Source organism: Trachemys scripta, chromosome 5 (assembly GCF_013100865.1).
Source record: "Trachemys scripta elegans isolate TJP31775 chromosome 5, CAS_Tse_1.0, whole genome shotgun sequence".
NCBI lineage: Eukaryota > Metazoa > Chordata > Testudines > Emydidae > Trachemys > Trachemys scripta.
In genome coordinates this window covers 63,730,855-63,756,074 of record NC_048302.1, presented here as the reverse complement: position 1 = coordinate 63,756,074, position 25,220 = coordinate 63,730,855, and the positions used below count along the sequence as shown (strand labels likewise).

The 25,220-nt window shown below is 40.2% G+C and overlaps 1 protein-coding gene across 2 annotated transcripts in view; it reads left to right on the top strand.

Moving 5' to 3' along the window:
• The window catches only part of FSTL5 (follistatin like 5), a 568,085-nt gene that overhangs the window by 167,760 nt on the left and 375,105 nt on the right, over nt 1-25,220 (top strand). For both annotated transcript variants that reach the window (XM_034772507.1, XM_034772508.1), the window contains one exon: nt 11,356-11,604. In XM_034772507.1, the coding sequence (XP_034628398.1) occupies nt 11,356-11,604 (249 nt within the window). The remainder of the gene's footprint in view (nt 1-11,355; nt 11,605-25,220) is intronic.

Below are 25,220 nucleotides of genomic sequence, written 5' to 3'. Positions count from 1 at the left end.
TCCTTACATGAGTAGTAATCAGAAACTTCAGTCAATCTGCTGTTTAGGCACCCAAGAACTGTAGTTCTCCATCTCCCTGATTCCTTGCTCTCAATCTTCCTTACTACCAACTACATTGTAGAGCCAACTACTGATTCTGAATAACTGAAAAAAGAAAGAAACAAAGTGCTCAAAGTGGGGAGTACACAGCAGATCAGCACACACTTTCTTTCTACATTCTTTTGTATCATGTTGCCTATTGGAGTAGTTCGGAGAACTTCTTTTCTTCTTCATGTGTGCCATTTCTTGTTTCTCCCAAAGAATGTTGACCCTTCATGATCTAGTGACATTAACTTTATATACATTGCAGTTTTTCAGAAATCTCCCACTGTTGCAGCACCAGTGGGATTGCACTGATAGAGCAAGAGTGGAGATTGCCTGAAAATTATGAGTATAGACACAGCCTTTTCAGAAATAACCCACAGCTCCATCTTTATCTTGGTTATAGATGGCTATTCATATACTAACAAGATGAGCCCGTGACTAGGCTCCTGAACAGAATGAGTTTCTCTTCTAAAATAAAGATTATGGCCAAGTCAAGGAACTGATTGTGACAGCTAGAGCAACTTCCTGCAATATTTGTGGTAAACTCATATTATATTATGTGTATGAATGCTTTATGTATCATTGTGAGCTAGGGATCATATGTATGCCACAGAGGGAGGGCTACCATAGCTCCTCCCAGGAAGTAAAAATAGTAGGGGAAGATCAAGGTAAATCATTCAGGTTGTAATACCTCCAGAAACATACCAAAAAACATCCAAAAGACATAAGTAGAGCTACTGGTCTTTCAGTTTCAACTCTATCTGAAGGAGGCCACTGGTTTAGCAATCCCAATCCTTCCGAGATATTTGCAGTTGTTCTATTAGGAAATTATGGGGACATGGGGTGGACCTACTGCATTTCAAGATCAGTGGAGATTATATGCTAGTGCAGAACATTAATTTGCAACATTCTGTTTCTGGGGTTTATCCTGTAAACTTACTCAAATCTTTAAAAGCAATTCCTATTTGACAGTGTTGTGTGAAACTGATATAGACAATTTTTAACTTCTATGAGGAAGTTAAATTGAATGGCACTTGAATAGCTTGTTAAATAAAGAATATTATCAATATTATATCTGTTTCAGATGGGAACTTTTATGTATGTTCAACTGTATTGTATTCATTTTTTATGGATTCACAGTCTGCTGGACAGTGTCCAAAATCTACATAATATATCTTATTTATAACTTACAGTTTATAGGTCACATGAAGGCAGAGAAAACTATTGACCAGACAGCTGTGGAGTCTCATGTGTGTTGTTTAGTCCAGCAATGACATGACATTTTGTGTTTGTCAAGGCTCCTTCCCCACTCTGAACTTTAGGGTACAGATGTGGAGGCTTGCATGAAAACTTCTAAACTTAACTACCAGCTTAGATCTGGTCCGCTGCCACCACTCCCAATGTGCTAATTCCCTTCTCTGGGTAGCCTTGGGAGACTCTTCACCAATTCCCTGGTGAATATAGATCCAAACCCCTTGGATCTAAAAACAAGGAGAAATCAATCAGGTATTAAGAAAAAGGCTTTTAATTAAAGAAAAGAAAGGTAAAAGAAAACCCTCTGGGAGAGATTAGCATACCAGCTACTCTCACAGACAACAGATTCCAAACACAGAGGATGTTCCCCTGGGCAAACCCTTAGTTACACACACACACAAAAAAATACCCAAATACCCAATTTGACTATTCCTCTAATTGCACAAGACAGGTTACAAAGAAATAAACATAAACCTATTTATTTCCTTCATTGATACTCACTACTTAATAAGAGGCTGAATTCTGGAGCTTTCCCTCTCCGGTCCAAAGTGAAACTCAACAGACAAAGGGAACTTTTCTTCTTCCCTTTGAACCATCTTGTCCTCCCATTGGTTCCTCTGGTCAGGAGTCAGCTAGGCTAGGTGAACTTCTTAACCCTTTACAGGTAAAAGAGGCATTAACCCTTAACTATCTGTTTATGACAGTGTTCATGAAACATGAACATAAGCTATACTTTTGATAAGACATTGATGCGCAAGGCTTTAACCTCTTGCTCTTTAAGAATGGTGCCTCTTCATGGGATATTAAAGCTTAGGTCCATTAGATGCTTGTAACTGACCCAACTTCATTTTAGAAATACCAATAAAGTGACACATCTATCTGTCTGAGTAGAGAATGCCGTTAGCACATCAAATTAAAATTTTTGGGGCTACTTTCATTTTGTATTCAGCAAATTCTCTCAGTTACACCAGTACAATCACTATAATTGTAACTGAGAGCAGAATTTAGCCTCAAGAGTCTTCGGCTAGTTTATTGTGCCTAAGTGTTGCAGGGAATCTTTTCAAATGGTGCATGATAACATTAAAATTCCATTGTGCTGTGCTACCTAGGTGAATTAACTGGATTAATGATGAAATTTCACCCCAGATACTTCTCTGGGTTTAAACCGGACTCTGATATAATTTAGAAATCTGTGTGTGGTAGGTGTGAGGAGAGGATATTTTATCTAGCAGAAGTTACCCACAAAATGCTTCAGTATTAATAGATAAATGGCCTAGTTAAAAGTTAGCTAGTTGCCTAATTAACAGGTACATTTCCTACCCCCACAATTACATATTTTGGAGGCTTATTGTGATAGCAGGGTAATAATATAGATTACATGTATAGATAGACTGAAGGGTCATTGATCACTATGCATATCTCTTTACCATCAGATTTGGGTCAGATAAACTGTAAATTATCAGCTCTTGATATCAGAATGTCAGTGTTTTCATCTGCCACTAAAAATGCCCCTTACTTAGGCAATTCAAAACATCTGGTCTCTTTTATATTTGTTTATTTTCAGTTTAGAGATCTAATTCTTCCCTCTGCTGCACGTGTGTATTTCACTGGATTCAATGAGAAAGATGTGAGTATGCATCTGGGGGAACAATTGGCTCAGTAATTCTTTAAAATAGTACTTCACACCGCTTTCCTTTGTCCTCTCGATGTATTATTCAGACATAGCACTTACTGATATACTGGTTTTCCCTTTTCTTTTGATGTTCTCAGGGAAAGAATGTTCTAAGAAGGCTGTGAGAGCCTTGCACCTTTTATTGATTTTGGGTTTGATCCTGCACACGGTAAGGCTCGCATTGACTTCAGTGCTCAGGATCAAGTCTTTATTTCGATAGATGACCTTAACTCAAATGTTTATTGTACCACAATTCTTATTTATTTTATATATCACAATTTAAAAAAAATGTTTTTCCATATCTTTTTATTTTCCTATTGCTTCTTAGTAACTATAAGTTTGTTTACATTTTCAGGCTTTGGTACATACTTTAGTTTAGATTTAGAACTGAGTTATTGTGAGCCTCATACCACCTTATTTGAAAACTGTGGGATTCTTTCTCTTTCATTTTTTGCCATATGCGACCAGTAAGCACAAGTCAATGGCCTTCTTTTTAAAAACAGATTTTTGAAGAGTTATACTTCATAACATACTATTGCATGATACATAAGCTTAAAATACTGTGCACTGTTACTCCTTTTATGAAGGTCATTAGAAAATATTCTGTCATCTTCTAAATTCAAATTAAAACCTACAAAACTATTTCCTGTACCCTTTTTAAATATATTGTGGCCATTCAATAACAAATGAATTCCAGATCAAGACTGTGGGTGAAATCCTCATCCTGTTCAAGTTAATGAGTATTGTTCCATTCTATATATTAGAATAATTATGGTTAGTAGTATAAAGCAAAGAGTTCATAAAAGGTCTTCCCTGCAAACTAATAATGCAGTCTTCCATTAGGAGAGAGAGCTTGTTTGTTTAATTCCGTGTATGAATGTTACTTCTGGCATATAGTGGATATCAGGTATGCATTATATATATTATTTTCCTTTGTCCTGGAGAAGTTATTTAGTTGGCCTTTTGCTTTCAGGTATCAGAGTCAATTACATTACTAAAATCAAATCCCAAGCGACGTCTCACTTCAGTCTCTACTTGCACAGCAGTGTGCTGCACTATACATTAAGTCTCCACACATACTTCAATAATTCAGAACAATTGTCAGTCTCTGATCTTTATCTTCTAATTCAGAAAGCAGAAATAATAATGATTTATAGACTCTGGCTTCACACTACAACAATTCTATCCCTTCATGGGAGGGAGTCTCATAATTTTGTAATGTGTGCGCATGACTTAGTCCATAAAGTAGTCTCAGATTCTGAAAAATGTTACTTTATTTGAGGTTAGTGGTTATATAAGGAATTTGGATTTACATGAATTTGTATCAGGTAATATCTAATGCCCATCCATAGTAGTAATTTCTTGGCATGTTGGGTAAAATTTTCATAAGCACCAAACCTTCAAAGTTACTTAGGTGCTTTTGAAAATTGTACCCATTAAAACCAATCTGGCTAGCGAGTTCCTCCCAAGTATGTTGAATACCAATGGAATGTAGTGATATATTAGAAGTATCACACATGAAAGATCACATGCAAACTTAAGTTGTACCCCCAAATGGGTGTAACATAATGCAGCAAAAGGATCTGTCGCATCAATGCTAATTTCCATGGTTACATGCTCTCTCTTACATATTTGGTCTCCAAAACGAAAATTCAGCTGCTTTCATTGCATTTAGGTAAATGACTTTATATTATTTGGACCTTCCCCATTCACTAGAACACCACCAATTTCCCATTTTACAAATTTGCCTAGATTTAATGTGATACTATCATATGCATTTAATGCTGCCCTATTTTGAAATATTTTTGGAGCATCTTTTAAACTTTTTTTTGTTTGGTTTTTTGTTTTTTTTGTTTGTTTGTTTGTTTTAGGAAAAGGAAGCAACATTGTGCATAGTGGGAGAGGGGGATGATTGTTTGGATAATGGAACTGACCAACTGGTTGGGAGAAATATTGTGTTGGTTAGGCTCCAGGTGGAGAAGAAAAACAAAGCTATAGAAAATACTAGGGGATAACTTTTATTCAGAGGGACTCATCATACTGGGTAATTTAAAAACAAAATATAAAAGGTTTTTTCCCATTAATATGGGCAAAATATGTGGATAAGTTGCACGTATTTTGTACCTTTTAACTTCTCAGTGTATAGCAAAGTCAATTTAAAGAACATCATTCAGGGCAAAAGTTGCTTGGAAAAAAACAAAAAAACTAACAGATCCCTAACTGTACCCAGGGCATTACCTCACAACCCTTCCCCTGTCCCTGCAGAAACCACTCAGTAGGGGCTCCCTAGGGATCCATATGTGAAGTTGGGAAGGGGGCAGACACATATGGGAGACAGTGGGGCCAAGTAGTTGTTATCTCTGTGTCATTACCCTGTGATAAATCTCCACCTAAATTAGTGTGGTTCTCTTCTGAAAAGTAGCTGTCTATGATGGCTTAATGGATAACCATGGTTATTTTTTCTTAATATTAACTAATTAACATGTGTTCAGTTTATGAGCAAATTTCCTAATTGCCAACCCTATGAACTAAGCCTGGAGTTTGAGTCAGGATGGCTGGGTTTTTTTCCTTCTAATGCATCATCACCAGTAATAAAATACTTTAGGCCAAACTGTGTCTTAATTTCCCCATTGCCTTTGTGCTATTCCCTCGGTGACACCTGTTTACACCAGTTGCCTTCAGGGGGTTGGCAGAGATGCAGTTTATTGGCCCTGTTATTGAAACTTAAAAACCAATTGTGTTGATGCACAGGAAAGGAAAGAACCCAAGTCTTAGCTGTATTAGTTCTATAGGACTAACAAGGCAATTGTAAAAAGTAATAAAAATGTATTTTAGTCATTGAAGTCAGCATGAGACTGAATGCACTCAGGGAGCATATATGTTGAGTATGAAGTTCTCAATTTTCATAGTAGAACCTCAATTTTATGCTATCTAAGGCAGAATTGCCTTTCACACTCCTCTTTTTCCCTATCACTATGAGACCACTGGGGATATTGGCTGGCAGCAGAGTCCAGCATGGATCTAGAGAGGGACTGGAAAGAGTTACAAGGGGGCAGAGAGCCAGGAGAGAGTTTGGAGCATGTACCACTTTGGGAACTAACATCTTGTTCATTCTGGGAGTGAAAAGCAAACTCTAAAAACACCACTAAAAAACATCTTCAGGGAGAATCTGATGGAGTTTGCAGAACCCTGCACTGGGTTATTCCAATAAAGAGAGGTGTTTTCTTGTGTTTATTACATTGCTCTACAGCCAAAATGCTTCTGAAATAAATGTAGTCAAACTTTACTAATTCGGGGTCACTGAGAACAAAAATGATGCTTAAAATTGTTGATTGGCTCTAGTTTTCAAGATATGGATTCATAGATTCTAGGACTGGAAGGGACCTCGAGAGGTCATCGAGTCCAGTCCCCTGTCCGCATGGCAGGACCAAATACTGTCTAGACCATCCCTGATAGACATTTATCTAACCTTCTCTTAAATATCTCCAGAGATGGAGATTCCACAACCTCCCTAGGCAATTTATTCCAGTGTTCAACCACCCTGACAGTTAGGAACTTTTTCCTAATGTCCAACCTAGACCTCCCTTGCTGCAGTTTAAGCCCATTGCTTCTTGTTCTATCCTTCGAGGCTAAGGTGAAAAAGTTTTCTCCCTCCTCCTTATGACACCCTTTTAGATACCTGAAAACTGCTATCATGTCCCCTCTCAGTCTTCTCTTTTCCAAACTAAACAAACCCAATTCTTTCAGCCTTCAAGGGTCGTATATACAACCCAATAGCATATTGGGTCGTATATACTGACCCAATATGCTATTGGGTCAGTATATACGACCCTTGACTTGGGAATGGCGGAGGATAAGTGAGTTATAAAGGGAAGGGATCTCAATTTAAACCAGAAATGACTAAAATACATCTTTGACTGGATCTAGGAATAAATCTATGAATGGGTTTGGACAGTACTTGCTTTTTAGGCAAAACAATGAATGATGCACTCTGAAGCTGGTATTCCGTCATACATGATATGAATTGCATCATGTTATTCCATGGATGATACAATCATAACGAAGCTTACATCACTGTGCTGAACAAATTGCCCTATATCAGCTCTAGAAATCATACAGTGATGTAATCTCTTATTTGTCAGTGTTTGATTTTGCAAAGGGACACATTTTTGTTTAGCCAAAGTGAGCAGAGATGCCTTGTACTTGTGTGAACAGTCCAGATAACTTCTGCTATGTTTGTGGTGAAGTGACTTTTGCATCACAAAAGAGCAGTCTAACCACTATGATTAAGAAAGCCTATCAGCTTTATTTTGGCTGCAAAATTGGAGATCAGGACAAGAGGTGGGCCCCACACATATGCTGCAACATTTGTGCAACAAATGTTCCCCAGTGGTTGAACAGGAAAAAGAAATCTATGTCTTTTGCAGTGCCAATGATTTGGAGAGAGCCAACAGATCATACCAGCAATTGTTACTTCTGCATGGTGCCTCCAATTGGGAAAGGTGTGTCAAAGAAGAAAAAGTGGACTGTGCATTCTCCAAACATTCCATCAGCTATACGCCCAGTACCCCATGGAGAAGGACTACCAGTTTCTGATGCACCAGAATTATTCTCACTTGAGTCAGACGAGGAAGAGGATGAAACTTCTGGTCCTGAACCATCAATGTCACAGGACCCACATTTTCTCCCATCCTCCTCCTCTGAACCACACCTCATAACACAAGGTGAACTGAATGACCTTGTCAGGGATTTGGAACTACCCAAGAGTAAGGCAGAGCTATTGGGCTCCAGACTACAGCAGTGGAATCTCCTGGCAGGTGATGTTAGGGTTTCCATGTTCCGTGACCATCAAAAGGATCTTGTCCCATTCTTCTTCATGGAAGGTGATCTTGTAGCCTGCAACAACATCGATGGTGTGATGGCAGCCCTCAACATCGTTCATGATCCAGATGAATGGAGACTGTTCATTAATTCATCGAAGACAAATCTTAAAGCTGTTTTACTGCATAATGGAAATGTTTTGCCATCAATTCCAGTTGGTCATGCAATCCATATGAAGGAAACCTATGACAACATGAAACAACTTTTGAGGTGCATAAACTATGACCAACATCAGTGGCAGCTTTGTGGTGATTTGAAGGTTGTTGCTCTCTTGCTTGGTGTGCAGACTGGATACACAAAGTACTGCTGTTTTCTCTGAGAATGGGATAGTCGTGCAAGAGATTCCCACTACATCAAGAAAGATTGTCCACTCCGACAGTCATTGGAACCTGGGAGGAAAAGTGTTCAGCATCCACCACTTGTTGAATCAAGGAAGATTTTGTTACCACCCTTACACATCAAGCTGAGTCTGATGAAGAACTTTGTCAAGGCCATTGACAAAACACAAGCAGCTTTCAAGTACCTCTGTGGAAAATTTCCAAGGTTAAGTGAAGCGAGGAGCATGGCAAGCAATTTCACCAGGACATTGCAACAATAAAGAAACGCTATCAGGGCAAATGGAGCCCATCAATGCTTGCAGACTACTGCTGGACAGTGACATGAGATGCTCCATTTAATGAATACAAGAGACAAGCCAAGAAGCGCCTAATAGACACTGACTAGGACTAAACTATGTACATAATAGTTTTTTGCCTTTTGTTTCATAATAAATTTTATTTATATAACCCTTTTGCTGATTTTAAAGTGTTACATAAACAGGACAGGTGAAATATTATCATGTAAAGCAACCATAAACACATGAAAAGAGCTAGGTTTACAATTTATGATTAAAACTCTACTATCTACACAATATTCATAGACATAAAATGTAAAAACTTAAATATCTTAGAAACAGTAGCAAATCAGTTGTTTTAATTGTCATATTTGAATTCAGTACATCAAAATACATAATAAATAGCACATTTTATCTCTGAAGCAGACGACTTCTCAAAAATTGTAGACCAGTGTTATTATTGATGTTATGGGATAGTGAATATTGTATATTATACATGGCAGTTCTGTTTTTGTTTTTGTACAGGTTATTTTGCTATCAGTCTTTTTGATACAATTGCTTGTGGGTTTTTAATATCTATATAGTAAACCATTCCAGTGATATGAAGTATTGTAGTAGATTTTTTTAAAAAAGAAGACTTGTAAGAGTTGGCATGATTTAGAGTGAAAATATATCTTTTAAGAAGAGTAAATTATGCAAAGTTATTGGTTGCTCCTGATTGCAATTCATTTAGTGTATAATGACAACTGAATGTATACCTAGTCATGATGATCAGATTAAATTGATTTAATCTTGGGCTGAACTATGTTTCACATTAGTCATGGATAATTACAGTCAGAAAGGCCATGTTCTCACCATTCATTTACATAATATGAGATCCAAAAGGATGCTTGTATGGATTAATTACATTTTGTTTAATTGTATTGAAGCTACTTAGAATCTGTACGTTTGCATGTGGTGTAAAACAGATCATTAACTCCTAAAAAATGGCTAATTTTCTAATGCAACCAGTTCATCTGAATTGCTAGTTTTAGGAATACCAGATCTGATGTTGTACTGTAAATGCGCACGGTATCCATTTTTTTCCCCACATCACTGATACTCAGTTTGAAGCCTACTTGACATATTAGGCTGCTACTCTTCCCTTCTGTGGGATCCATAGCTGCAATTTATCAGGTTATTTTCTGTGTGAGGAAAAGCACTCGCCCCTTCCACTGCTCTTTGCAGGCCTTGTAAAGAGTAAAGTGGGATCTCATGCTCACTACCTGACATAAGTATCTAAACAGTCAGCATAGATTGTAGTGGAGGAGAAAAATAAAGGCCTTGTTCTATAGACAACAGAGGAATATTGTTATTTTATAACATGATTGTCCTAGAGATACCATAGTAAAACCTGCACCAAAACCTTTCAGTCTTGCAGTACTTTTCTGCTCTATTTAGCACTTTTTGCTAATTTGCCAACATATTAGTAAAATTGTTTTGAAGGCCTGATTTTGTAAATGCTTTGAATGATCAAGGTGGGTCTCACATATGTGGAGTAGAGATACTGTTTTCAAGGACATTATGGGACATTATGTATGCACTAGAGAAGCAAATGGGAGAGAAGGGGACAGATGATAGCATACAAAACAGTGGAGAATAAGGAAGAGAAAATCAGAGCAGGATAATTGGAACAGAGTATGTGAGCAGTAAGGAATATAAAAGAGAAGTGTGGGGAAGAGAGGAGCAAATGAGGAAGAGAGACCAGAAAAATGGGTTGCTCTGAGAGAGAGAAGCAAAGAACGAATGAGGGGAAGGAAGTGGCTATCCTAATCTGGTGGGAGAGGTGGTTATTTTTCTTAATAGGAAGTAGGTGAGAGAAGGGGAAAGAACTAGTAAGAATAGTGTTTTGATTTTTTTAAATAGTGAATTCCTTTCTTTCTTGAAATATTCAGATGTCAATACTTTTAAGAACAAACATTCCTCTTCATCCCCCAATTTGGTTTATAGCTGCCATTTAAAATGAAGTTCTCACACACAAAAGTAATGGCAGCTCCTCCAAAATTGGGCTATTAAGTTGGAAGTACAGTGTTAAAATCTTCTACTGAGGCTCACAGTTTAAAAAGAAAAAGGAAAAGAGGACCCACAATTGCAATTGACTGAGGGTTGGCTTAAATGCAGAATCTTTAAGTAAAGTAAGTGCATACAACAAATAATTCATATAGGGCATGGGAGAAATACATTATTTTCAAGCTTCTTGAAATTATAGTGAGAACAGTAGTGGAATTTAAAAGTATTGCTAATTGGTCTTATGGTTACAATTTACTTAACAAAAGAACTGCAGACTATCTGCAGTATATTGCCATTAACTCTTCTTATGCTATGGTATATCAGTGTTTCTTCATCAGCCATAGATTACATTTCCTAATTTTCTAAACACTGGTATTCTAAAGTCTGCCTCTTTCAGAAACCTTAAACATCCTATTTGGCTGCAGGTATTCTCCCAATAGGACATTGCATTATAATTGGGTTCTCACTTCTTATACAAAGTATGCAAACAGCCTTAAAAGATTCAGAGGATACTGTCTTGATAAAATCAGGGAATTTAAAGTAAAACAATGCCCCATTCGTAGTAACCCTTACAGAGTAACCTATTCTGTGGATTGCAGAACTATGCTTTTTCATGTCACAATTCTCACCCATGCACATCACAAGACAATTCTTTCTACTGTGGTATGTAACAATTTATATTAGATTCACAGGGCTCCAATTTCTGTTTTCAAAGAAAACCTGCAGGCCAGGTGTTGTATATTGTCCTGGTTGTCAGATGATTACATGTAAATTCATAACCGTTTTTTTTTCTTTTCCTCAGGGCATGTTGATCAGGATGGCCCCTTTGGATCTTGTGAAAATAAATACTGTGGTCTAGGCAGGCACTGTGTTGTTAACAGAGAGATTGGCCAAGCTGAATGTGCATGCTTGGAACACTGCAAATCTCACTACAAGCCTGTGTGTGGTTCTGATGGAGAATTCTATAAAAACCATTGTGAAGTGCACAGGGCTGCCTGCTTGAAAAAGCAAAAGGTTACCATCGTTCACAATGAAGACTGCTTCTTCAAAGGTAAGTGGTTGGACAAAGTCTGGAATACTCTTATCAGGTACATATTTTGAAGCAATTCAATTAAAGCACCAGTGAGACTGCACAGAGTGTATTGTGAAGAAGCGATGCAAAAAGTTGATTTGACAAGTATCTCACTCTAGAGATTTCTTGCAGCTGTTTTTTTCATTTTACTCAATATCCTCTGAAAACAGTTTGTATAAACCTGGGTAAGTCAAAGTATGGCTCTGGGACCAATATACCCAAAGAGCTATACAAATGTAGCTGATGACTGTGTTCATCATTAACATACGGTGGTAGTCTCAACATGCAGTATAAATTCATGCCAGTGACACCAAAATAAAATCAAAGACTTGCATGGGGTTCCATGTGGGTGCAGGAGTCCCCCTGTGCAGAGCTGCTTGTAAATTGGAGACCACACCGAATGCTGAGAGATGGCAGTTGGCAGCAGCTACATCTATCATATTAAAGATAAGAGTTGTCACATTCTGCTCCATTTTATGCAACTGAAGGGCAGCTTTGAGGCTCCTAGAACACCACCAATACAGTCCTTGATTAAACAATGTTTGTATGTACTGATGTAAATGATGGAAGTATTTTAATGTATTTTTTTCTGAATTCTGCATTGTGTGGCTTTTTCTTGTTTAAAGCAGAGAGAAGCAGATGGCTTTTCAAGAAAAGCTGCTTTTTCAAGTGAGGCACTCTTAATGGCCTGATTAGGTTGAATGACTTTGTGTGCTTTTTGCAACTGACATTATTTTATTAACATTTTTGTGATAAGTTATGTTTATAAATACTTGCCCTGTTTAAGCAAGTGTGAACTGTTCAATGATCCAGCAATGAATATGAAAATAACCACTACATGAAGATGTCCACTAAAAACTCAGAAAAGAGAGTTCCATTTCACATAAAACTAGGCAACATCTAGGCATATTTACAATTATTTTATTTATGTCCTAGAAATTAAGAGAGACTCCAAGATTTTTGCATATATTTTAAATCTTAGAATTACTTGCAGTGTGGTACAAATTTATGCAGATATTACATGTTAAAATTTTCACTCCTGTGTTTTCCACTACACTTTACAGTGTAGAAAGATGTATTAAATAACTGAAATTGTCCCTATAACTTTATCTTCTTTGTGGTAATAAGCATGTAATGGCTAAAATGAGTACAGCACACTGCATCATGTACAATATAAAAAAGCTGCTCTACATCATGTTTTTTATCTTCCTGGGGAAAATGTTGATTTCTAACTTTTAAAAAATGAGATTGTGATCTCTTGGAGTTATGGACCAATTATCCATGCTTTGTCACCACCAGATGAATTATTCCTATGTGCCCTCCATGTGGTATCCTTGAAGATCACTTAGAAGTTTCAGCTAGTTTAGAATGTGGTAACCAGCCCAGTCATTGCAATGGTGTTTCTCAGATGCAGAATATTATACCAACAGTCTATTTTAGAAGGTCTACTGGGAGTTCTAGACAAATGCTGTCAAAAGTTTTACCGCACTTTTGTTGGCTTAGCTCCACAAGACTGGAGTGAACACTGGGTCAAACTCTGACTTCATTGAGGTTGCACAGGTGAGACTGGTGGCAGTTTGACAAACACTGTTTTTCCATTACCCGTTTTTGTTAATTTCATTGGGACATATCATGTTGTTCATTTTTTTTTATTTAAGTAGGAACCTTTGCACATGAATGGCATAATATGACCTCTAGATATTAAACAGTTGCATTGCAGTTCAAGAACAGTTGAAATTGTAGACATAGCTCTCTTTTAGTTAATTTAAAGGATGGCCTGTTTTGTTTTCTGAAATTGTTTTTAAAATTATTGAACATTTTCCCGCTCTGCAGCCCACCACCACATAGTACAGTCACTTTCTAGTGCCTCTGTTACCACATTATAACAGGAAGCAGGGTGCAGGAAGCTGTTATACAGCAGTCAATTCAGAGAGAGAATGCAGAAAGGAAGGTCTTGTAAGGAGAATGCATCATTTCTGAAAGGCTGAAGTTATGAGGGCTGGATTCCCACCCACCTTTCACGTACTTTTGTGGAACAAGAGAGAGAGAGGGATTTCTTCCACCTGTAGTAGTTCTGCTTCACCGACCATATCATCTTACAGAATTCCCAGGATGTGCTCAGTAGGGCAATGCCCTTGACTTAGTCAGCAGACAAAAACTTAAGAGCTAAGGAAGTTTTCTTGCATAGAAGGCCAAGAACTAACAGTCAGAACCTGAATAGATGGTGTCTTTAGAGAAGAATTCCATAACTGTCAGCTGCCCTTAGCTGGGCTGTAAGGCAGGTCCTCTGCAGTGGCAGAGCCTGGATCCTCATGCACAGAGGATCTGGTCTTAATCTACCACTGATTATAAAGCATGTTTAATTATTTTGAAACTAAATGCAGAAAACAGTTAAACACTCCTGTGTTATCACAAGTAGTTTTTACTCATAGAGATTTATTAATTTTTTAGTAGGCAATAACCTTTTTAACTGTTTCCATTCAAGATCCAATACAACAGCATCTATTGTCATTGGTATCATAGATGCATTTCAAATGATGCTTTAATATAAATATTTCAATTTCTGTGTCATGCCTATGTCATGTCAATTTCTGTCATTCAGTTTTCAGACTAGGCAGGCAATTACTTCGTTATTTTCCTATAACTTTTTATGACTGATCTAATCCATACAGTTGTTTCTAACAAGCACATTTTTTTCCAACCCTGACACAGGGTCAGTCTGTTAGAAAACAAAATTTACTTGCTTGAGATTTAAATTTAAAGCTTCATACAGAAACTGAATATAAATCCTAAAACAAAATAATTGAGAATGACCCTTTTTATAAGGAACACGGCTACACAGAAAACCACTTGCCATTCACTGAGTAGAGAATGAAAATCACACAAGCAAATGCTCTATGCACCTCAATTAGCATCACAAACAATAACGGCTTAGTAGCTATAATTGTTAAAATAATATAATGTATATTTGAATAATTTTAAAAATGATCTTGAAGAACTTCGGCTTAGTAATGTGGAAATTGACCTTTGAACAGAGTGATGTGTTATATGTGAGGTTGAGGGAGTGACATATTAGACCAAAAAAAAACCCAAAAAACAAAACAACAACCCTTTTGGTTTATGTTTGGAAACTTCCATTGAAATCACAGAGAATTGCTTGTCTTGTCTGAGGTCAGTATGTTGCCCTGTAGACAGAAGGAATAACATTCTATACTAATACCTGAAATATCTTTGAAATATGTATGTAGGGACTGTGAGCTTTTAAGGAGATGGAGTCAGTCCCTCTGCTTATGTTTTGATGCAATGCAGATCTTCAGATATCCACATCTTTCTTGTTTATAATATAAATTATTTGTCTCTAAAGCAATTAGACACATTTTTGTATTGGCCCCAGTGGCAAGCTGTCAGTCTGTGCGGGTATGCTAAATGAACTGACAGCAGCAGAAGCAACAGATCATTTGTTCTCCTCTCTCCAGTGTCTTTGATAAAGAATGTTCTGATATGGCCATGGGAAGACCCATTGGACCACAGTCCTCTGCCACCTTCCTTTCCAACCACAAATGAAACCTTATGTGTCTTCTGGGCATTGGACTGCACTAGTATCAAATAGCAATCAAAGGAGAAGGTATAATTTGTTTCCTTTTCTTTCTCTGCTGATTGAGTTCTTAGGCAAACAGCACACTCCATAACACTAATCAGATGCATTAAGATAATAGACATTCTAAACCAAAACTAATTTCTTCCCTTTTGCATAATTTCTCACCAGTTTTTACTAGCATTGCTGTATAGCCATTGGACACACAACAATTCAGCAGCATGGCCTTACACTGACGGTTTTGTTAGATGTTGATCTATATGCCTTCTGAGGGTTGGGGACAAATGTACTCTGCTGGGAAACTAACCTCTGTATGAAACACTCAGAAAGTAGGATCATATTCCTCATCAGTATCTTCTGAGCCAGAGTTACTCAGCTGCAGAGTTAAGTATCTCCAGTCAATGAATACAATATACAGCTACCACTGTCAGAAATGTGATCAACCTTTCACCATATGTGGATGTTTAAAACTGCTATTAATGATATCAAACCTAAAATACCCTCAGCAATTAGGAGAATGTTTGAAAGACCTGGTCTGTGCCCCACACAGCTTACATTCTAAAAACGTACCAAGAAGTGATTACGATCAGTAGGAGAGTAAGGAGATGGGAGGAGAAGTGTTTGATAAAATAGATCATAGGGTTGGCTTGATTTGTTTTGCATACTACGTGGTGATTATATGTGATAAGATTTTAGTTTGCAGTTTCTGGACAATTACTTTTTAAGCTTTTTTGAAGATAAGAGGGGAAAAAAAGATGATGGAGAGTGGGAAGAAAAGGAAGGAAAAGAGAGGTTGATGACGAGCATGAAGAACTGGGTTAGATTAGGGAAAGGGCGTTATGCCTGGTGAACTGAAGTAGACAATACAAGACAAAATGAGAAGTTGAAAATTATCTTTCTGATGTCAGCAGGCTGAGCTTGTGAACTCTGTTGTGCTCCTGCTGCCTGTTTGGCTGGCTGGCTGAAAGGACTTTTTGGATGAAGAGACCACATATAGGCCACCCTCGATGATGTCCCTGATCTCAAGCCATATGCTTTGTGCCCCAGAATTGCTTTTGACTGGTGTAGTGGGAGAACTGAGAAATGGCTGGCTGACTGCACTATTTGAGGAAGAAGAGGAGGAGGATAATAATAAATAACCCCCTGCTATCTGTTGCCAACCTACCTTTAATAACCCCCAGTGGGTGGTGATTTCAGTTGATTAGAACTGCTCTACTCTGTGCTTCTGCCAGCGTCTTTGCAGCATGTATTCTCAGCTAGAGCTAATGGCTGTCTGGCAAGTTTAGAAGGCTAGAATTGTTCTTTCACTTGGGAACTAGACTTCTTTTATGTGTGGGACAATGAACTGTGTGATTGAGCAGTGACGTCATCAAATGCTATAACTGATGTGTAACACACAGTAGATGGCGAGTGTCCAAAACTGGACATCAAAGAGACTTTAGTTAAAGTTTTTCCTCTTTTGTCACATGCACTGCACTGTGTGTTGGCCTCACTAAATCCATATCAGTAATTTTGATAGTTTTATTTAAATGGTATACTGGAAACACTAGGTATTTCTTTTTCACTTATGTTGCATCACAGACCTGCCTGCAGTTTTCTTGTAATATGTATTTCTGTACAAAATGCCACATGGCATGGAATTTTTATCCTTGTTTACCTTTTTATTCTTATGGGGAAGCTCTTATTGTAAGTTGTCTGCCTGAGCTGCTGATTCAGTGCCATCACCACTCAAATGGCCAAACCTGTGAGGCATGGTGCCCATATTTATAGACGTGATGGATAAAGTGTTGACAGTATTGAAGCCACAAATAGGACTAAAATTCTTTGGGCAGTTTTGTAGTGTTTTTGTGGGCCAAATGCTGGAAAATTTGTGAGAATTGCTTGGAGTCTGACACTCCTCTTTGCCCTGATTGCTTTAGAAACAAAACCAGTTGAGTGGGTTCAGATATGAATTCCCCTCAAAATTTAGGAGGTTGCTTTCAGATTTGGAATATTTGGGCCCACTTTTCATTGCAATACATTTTAATGTCACTAAATCTTTTTTGAGGTTTCTGTTTTCCATTTTACCTGATTCTAACATTTTTGAGATCCTGGCATAAAAATACAATATGTTGGCTGATCTTTCTGCTACCTGTGATAAATATTAAATTTGATGTGTTTTGAAAGAGATGAGATAATATACACAAAGTGGTATTTGTGTATTTCTGTGTATGTATTTCTTGTATTATTCAAAACATATCAAAGGCAATACTTAATATTTTTAGCTTATTGGTAGTTTAAAAGCAGACACACTTGTATCTTAAATTGTTTTCTTTTCTTTTTTACTATTTTTGTAGAAGATTCCTGTCCACTGAGATACTACAGAAGACTGTTTTTTCACTAAATTGCTACTGGCAAGATCCTTTGTTTATTTTATTATTTTGCTGAGATTATTTTTCTACTTGCAACATTTAGATACTGAATTTGATGTCTGTCTCTTTTTTTTGGACATTTCTAGTCCGTAGTTTTACTCAGCTTAAATGTTGTGCATTGGGTTTGAAGCGATTGTATTTTATTTCATGGTTGCTAGGGATGGTTGCTGTTCTATTAGCAGGTTTGGGAACACTATAGTGACAGGGTGGCATCAAGAGACTTTTTTTTTTTTTTTAAGTCAAAAGCATTTTGTTCACTGCAAACACATGATTTATAAATACTCTAGTAGCTCATAATCTCTAGGTTAGTGATTATCAACTTGTGGTTCACAGGCCCTCAGGGGTCCAGCTATATGTATGAAGTGTGTGTGTGAGTGTGTCACCTTGACATTCACAGTTTGTGGAATGGGAGAGAGAGGGAGCAGGAAGGAGGCTGTATCTGCCATGTGCTTGTTTGTGCTCCCCTGCAATTGCACAAATGTAACTGGGAATAGTACAAGACTCTTTTTGTAGGGAGCTAATCTGTGTCTCCGTCTCTCGTTCCAGATTCATAGTGCTGTAATACAAATAGGCTTTACAGACTTGGATGGTGGCCAGTCTAGGGGCAGGCAAATGTGGGAACAGGAGTAGAATTGAGCACAGTAATGGTGAAACTCTCTCAGATATGCCTCCTCCATGGGGACTGCAGTGAGAGGCAGAGTTAAGAGGAAGTTAAATTAGTATGCAAATATTGAGTAAATATCAATATAAATATTATGCATTTAGATCTCTGCACATGTATACAGGACTGGTGAGACTCCTTCCTCTTTCCCCACTGCTAGCCACACTCGGAGGGACTTTCCAGTTTTGCCTCTCCCCCACCCCACAAACAGCCCTGGAAGCCTTCACTGCTCTTTTCCCCTCTGAGACCTAAGGACCTTTCCTCGTCTCATTTTCCTCTGAGGGCCCTTCCTTCTCCTCTTGTTCATGCTGTGCATCCTTTTATAGACGTTGTTTTCTTTCTGTATCATATGGGATGGATGGATGAACCTTCTCAGAGTTGCAAAGTGAAAGGAAAAACAGGTACAGATATCAGGCCTGTCACATACTGTGGCTGACACACCCGTTTAAATAACATAAACTAGGCTAGCTGCTACTTGATGGACCCTTCTTCAGGTAACCAAGGTCACAAAGAAATTATTCCTTTGTGTAACCTGGAATGTTTGATCAGCGGTGTAAGGAATAAGGCAGCTAGTACATCTGCATATTTGCCTATTCTGCCTCACAGGGAAGTGTCTGCTGGCCAGTTGAAAGCACATGAGTCAACAGGCAGAAGGCTGGAGCAGGACAGCTGTGCTGTGGCTTCTTGATCAGTGCTCCCTCCTCCTCATTCCTCATGAACACTCTAGGATACTGGGGTTACCCGCCCACTCAAAAAAAATTCCTTGAATTTAAACTTTGTGGACCCTGTCACAATGCAGAGCCTGGATCGATGAATCTGTGACTCCTGGCTTAATTAACCTCTGAGTTTAGGCAAGAAAACTAATTTTGCCTTATTGTCTGAAATAAATTTATATAGAGAGACCTGTAAAAATATAATAAAATAAAATCTATTCTACTTGAGCTATTGTAGTAAGCATAATGTGGACTGAGATTGTAAACTACCCACAGCTGGCTGGCAAAAAGATCTATAGCATTGCAAACATGAGACGAAAAGAGAAAGAGGAATGGTATTGTAACACCATTTGCAAATGATGATTAGGAGAGACTATTGGCAACACCTGAACAAGTGAAGGATAGTGGAAACAATACTTTGAGGTATCTTAGGCCTTGTCTACACTACCAAGTTTTGTCACCAAAACTGCCATTTGTCGACCCCAAAAGTGAGTGCGTACACACTGCTATGCGACTTTTGTTGGGGGAAATGCCCAGTGTAGGTGACAAAATACATCCACTCTCATGAGAGACTTATGTCTTTTTCCTCTACATTGTTGACAAAGTGCAAGTGTAGACACCACACTTCATTTCATCGCTTTAATTGGCCTCCGGGAGGTATCCCACAATGCCCAACCTGACCACTCTGGTCAGCAGTTTGAACTCCACTGCCCTGCAGCCAGGTAAAGAACCATTCGCCCCTCCCCATTAGAAGCCCTGGGAATTTTTGAAATTCCATTTCCTGTTTGCTTGGTGTGCAGAGGCCTCATTGCATCTTCCCAGGTGACCATGGCGGGTTATCTCAGCAAACGCTCCCCTGCTTGGTCCACTGCGGAGCTGCTGAATCTGATCAGTACATGAAGAGAGAAGGCTGTGCAGTCTCAGCTGCACTTGAGTCGTAGGAATTGGGATACCTACAGGCACACTTCTTGAAGCTTGTGCGAAAAGGGCTATGATCGGGACATGCTGCAGTGCAGAGCAAAGATAAAAGAGCTCAGACAGGCATACCATACAGTGAGGGAGGCAAACAATTGCTTTGGTGCTGCACCTAAGACCTGCTGGTTCTATAAGGAGCTGGATGCTATCCTCGGTGGCGACCTCACCTCCATCATGAAGAGCCCCATGGACACTTCGGAGGGCACGGAGGTGGCGGAAAGTGGACCTAACCTGGAGGACAGCATTTTGGATGAAGAGATGGAGTTAGATGAGGATGTGCAGCTCCTGGAAGAGTCGCCCAGGGCAGGCAGCCAGGAACTGTTCTCCACTCCAGAGGTAGCTAGCCAGTTTCAGCAGTTGCTTTCCGGGGAGCAAGAAGCAGGAGATGAGACGTCTGCTAAGTGGCTGTGGCTTGTGTAGTGTGGAGGTGGGTTCAGGGCATAGAAATGTGGGAGGCTGGCTATATTTCTGTGAGTTGGACATTTCTCTGTGTAGCTAATTGGTACGGCGGAACAGGGTGCACGCTGAGATTTCACGAGATCTCCAGGAAAGTAATCCTCTGCCGAAGGTTCCGTGGCAGAGCAGCTTTGTTCCTTCCCCCTTTGTAGGAGACTTTCCCATGCCATTTGGTAATCACTTGTGCAGGGACCAAAGCGGCACATAGGCAAGCAGAATAGGAGCAGGGTGGAAGCCACAAGTGCGGAGTAGATGTACCCTTGCTTCCTTGCTTACACCCAGCAGTGAGATATCTACTACAATGGCCCCTGCCTGTGGAAAAGTGAAGGAGAATTTTATAATTTTTTCCCTAGTTGGCTGCACCGGAACCCTTATAGAGTGCTCTTTTCCCCATGTAGGGTGCCCCACCCCCAGCCTTCTTCAGTTAGGAACTTCATGATTAACTGCACTGCCATCCAAATGTCTTCATGATACTTAACAGAGCATAGGAGAGCAGTGCGGGATCCATCCTTCCCACAAAGATTCCAAGGTGCACAGCAAAGGTGGGCCGTTGAAAAAATGCCATGAAAGCTGGAAGCCCATGGAGTGCTGGGACAGAAAACAATGCATCACGGGACATTTAGCACTGTCCCGAGATGCGCTGCGATCCACACGGTCATCTCACAACACCTAGCAACAGAAGGACTGTGGGATAGGTACCCACAGTGCATTGCTCACACTGTCCATGATCATGCCCCCACTGTGGACACGATCTGCTGACAGAGGGAGCAAGTGAACACAAAATTGTGATTTTTATTGTGTCGACACAAATTGGTAGTGTAGACAAGGCCTTAAATGAGGCAAACTCCTTTAGGGTGGCGTTTCCAACTTCTGATCTGCCTGAGTCTGATATAACAGAGGTAGAGGTGAGAAAAACAGTCCAGAAAATGAAGACTAGTAAGGCAGTGGGACCCGATGAAGGGATGACAGATCTGGTGAAAGTCTTGGGCAACAGAGATATAAAGTGGATGAGCAGAGTGGTTAAAGTTGTATGGCAAGGTAAGAGAATTCCTCAAGACTGGTCCAAGTTTATCCTTGTCTAATACATAAGGTAAGTACTCATGAATGTGGAAGGTATTGAGGAATAAAGCTCTTGTTGTATGAGATGAAGGTACTGGAATGGATCCTGGGTGCTAGTATTAGGAGAATGGTGGAACCCCTCCTCAGACAATAACAGTTTGGGTTAGGAAAGGATGGGGAGCCACAGATAGCATGTTTGTAATTCATCAAGGGGTAGAGAAATGACTATTCTACCAGCAGGATAGCGTCCTGGCTTTTATAGACTTAAAAAAGACATAATAAAGGGGATAGAAGGATGCTTGTACCAGTGCTGGGGAAACATGGAGCATCTGAGGATTTAATAACTGTGGTGAATGCCCTATATAGATCACCTAAAACAGTGATCTGAACAAGTCTCTTTGAAGTGAAAGCCGGACTGTGCCAAGGGTTGGCCCTAAATTGCTGCTATTTATCATATTGATGGGCTATGTCAGCAGGAAGACCCAAGTGGGAAAAGGTGAGAACCAGTGGCGTAGCCAGCTTTTAAGAGGAGGGGGAGCAAACCTAAAAAAAGGCACCCCTATTGGCTCCTCCTCTGGCCACGCCCCCGGCTCCTCCGGCCGCTCCGCGCCCCACGCCCCCTTGGCTGGCTCCTTTGGCCGCACCGCCCCTCCCCCACCATGGCTCCTCCGGCTGCCACTGCCCGGCCGCCATGCTGTGCCCCCCCCTTGCTCCTCCGGCTGCGGCTGCTGGCCCGCCGCCAGCCTGCGCCACCCTCCCACTCCTCCGGCTGCGGCTGCCGGGCCACAGCCAGCCTGCGCCCCCTTCCCTCGTTCCTCTGGCCGTGGCTGCCGGGCCACAGCCAGCCTGTGCCCCCCCATTCTCCGGCCACTTTTGCAAAGTGTGCTGAAAGGAAGCAGCTGCTTCCTCTGCACCCCGCTAGCTACGCTACTAGTGAGAACCTGCTATATGCGGACAACCTAGCAATAAGGGCATCCTCAAAAGAAAATCTAGAGGAAATAATAAGCCAGTAGTATAACCAGCTGTGCAGGCATGGGATGAAAATGAGCATGTCTAAGATTGAGGTTGTGTGGGTAAGTAAAAGGAGCCACAGTGTGACTGGACATAATGATTAATGTGAGAATAAACCAGACTCACCAGTTCAAGTACCTTGGTGGCCAGGACATGGAAGATGGTGAGCTTTAATGTGAGATACCGTCCAGATTTGAGGGTGTTGGAACAGTGTGGAATGACATCTCGGGTATGCCATTGAGACTAAAAGAGAAACTGTTTAATAGAATAATGGTGTACCCTGTAGTATGGTGCAGAAGCATAGGCAATAGAGATCACAGATTCCACACCTACAATATTTGAAATGAGATGTCTTTGTGCCACAAGCAGGACTGGCTCCAGGCACCAGCCCACCAAGCTTGTGCTTGGGACGGCACCTGGAGGGGGGCGGCGCGGCGCTCCGGCCCCCGGGGAGAGCGGGGCCATGGCCGGGCTCGCCGCCCTCCCCCCGGCGCTCTGGCCACCCTCCCCCCCGGTGCCCTCCCCCTGGCCGCCGGGGGGGGGCGGGGCCCCTCGCCGGGGCTCGCCGCCCTCCCCCCAGGGCTCCGGCCGCCCTCCCCCCCGGTGCCTTCCCCCCGGCTGCTGGGGTGGGAGCGGAGCCCTCGCCGGGGCTCGCCGCCCTCCTCCCAGGGCTCCGGCCGCCCTCCCCCCGGCCGCCGGGGGGAGAGTGGAGCCCCCGTTGGGGCTTGCCGCCCTCCCGCCGGGGCTCCGGCCGCCCTCCCACTCCCGCAGGGGCGGGGGGGGCGTCCGGCGACTTTTTTGCCTGGGGCAGCAAAAAAGCCAGAGCCGGCCCTGGCCACGAGAGGAGTTGCATGAAGAGACAGGATTGGAAATAAAAATATTAGGATGAAAGTCAGTCTGTGATGTGGCTTGCAAAATCCAGGAAGCAACGACTTTGCTGATTTGGATGAATGCAGAGGATGAATTAAAGACACCTGGTCATGATAGCATGGCAGGAGAGGGTGGTAGAAAAGAGACACCGAGGAAAGCTGAAGAAGCAATGGATGGATTGCACCAAAGAAAATCATAAATGGATCTTAAGGTCTCATCAAACAAAGATAGTGGATGCTTGCATGATGACCCAACCCCAGTTGATGGGATAAGAGGAAGAAGTAAACATAATGTAACCTGTTTAAAACAATGACAAATGAGCAGAATGAAGTGACTGTATTCTTCAACTGGGTTATACTGCAGATGTTTTGTGCAAACAATCTGTCAAGGCATCTTATCTCTGCTTGATGCCACAGGTTATACTTATAAGAAGTGCCTCCAAGGTTGTAAATTCTGGATTAGTATGCAGTCAGTCACTGTAGCTGCAACAAACAGTACAGAGGTTAGATTGTCTGAACCCTAATGGATAGGAAAGGATCTACATCAGTACTGGAATCTGTATATTTCTAAAACTAATCTCTCAGCAACTGATAAAAGAGGTCTTTTTACAATGAGTAATGGTCACATGCATTTAGTCTTAGCTGCTGGCAGATGTAGTTTGTAGATAAATAAAGGTTAAAGCTGTGTTTTGGGTTTTTAGAATATAGGATAATTTAAACTGTGGTTTATGTGAGATTCTTTATTCACCTATTAATGTAGCATGTTTTAGATTTTAACAAGCAATGTTCATCCAGGTTGGGTTAATGTTTATAAATAATTAGATTGAACATGATAATATTGTTCTTTTTGGACTTTATTTATTTTATTGTATAAATTATGTAGCTTGATTAATCAAGTTCACTTGTCTAAGTTTCAGCTGCTGTATACATCACTTAAGAAAAATATCTGTTGGACCGATATCTATATAAAACATTTTGGTCTGCTCCAAATACAGCTCTGCTTTTGCTCCATTTAACATTCCCACAACTTCTGCATCCGCCACCAATAAGATCTATTATCCACAATCCTACTTAGTTCACTCCCTCAGAAAGAGCCTGGAAAATAGGCCTCCCCATATGCTCTGAAGGCCAACACATATCTGGACACTGAACCAAGTACCAGAGTTGAAAATTTCTCTCCTACCAATCCTTTCCCATTGAAACCAGAGAGCTGTTGGCAGGAATTACTTCAGTTGCATTATGCATTGTTTCATGTTTTGGAAAAGGCTTTATATGTAGCTGTTGTAGAGCACAATGCAATAATCCATTTGCAACCTGACAAAGGCATGGATAACTGAAGTGAGGTTTTTGTCTGAAAGAACAGGGTATTAGAAGATTTAGCAAGATTCATGAGCTTTATCACTTTGTGGGTTTAATTTCAAGTGATGATACTGTATCTGCATGAATAGTTTCACTAATGCTTAAAAACACCTACATACATGTTAAATGCAATACAGGAATTCTCCAAAACTAGTATAGTTTGACTTCACTAATATATTGTGAGCAAACAAGATCTTTGTCTTGTTCATTCTTTTCTGAAGATCATATAATATTTACCATGTGCAGGAGCTAGAACATATATAACATTATTTATAAATTGGTCTACAAGGTACTAGATCTTTTCAAAAAGGATGAAATTCCCTTTCCCCATTCTCTTCCCATCCAGAATATAACACGTAGTCAAACACTGTGTGAAGAGTTCTGGGTGAGTTAGAATCCAACTTCCTTCTCTGTACCAGGACCAACGGTTAAGTTTTGTTACTGCAACACAGCTCCACTCTGTTCCTTGTGAAGGGTAATTGGAAC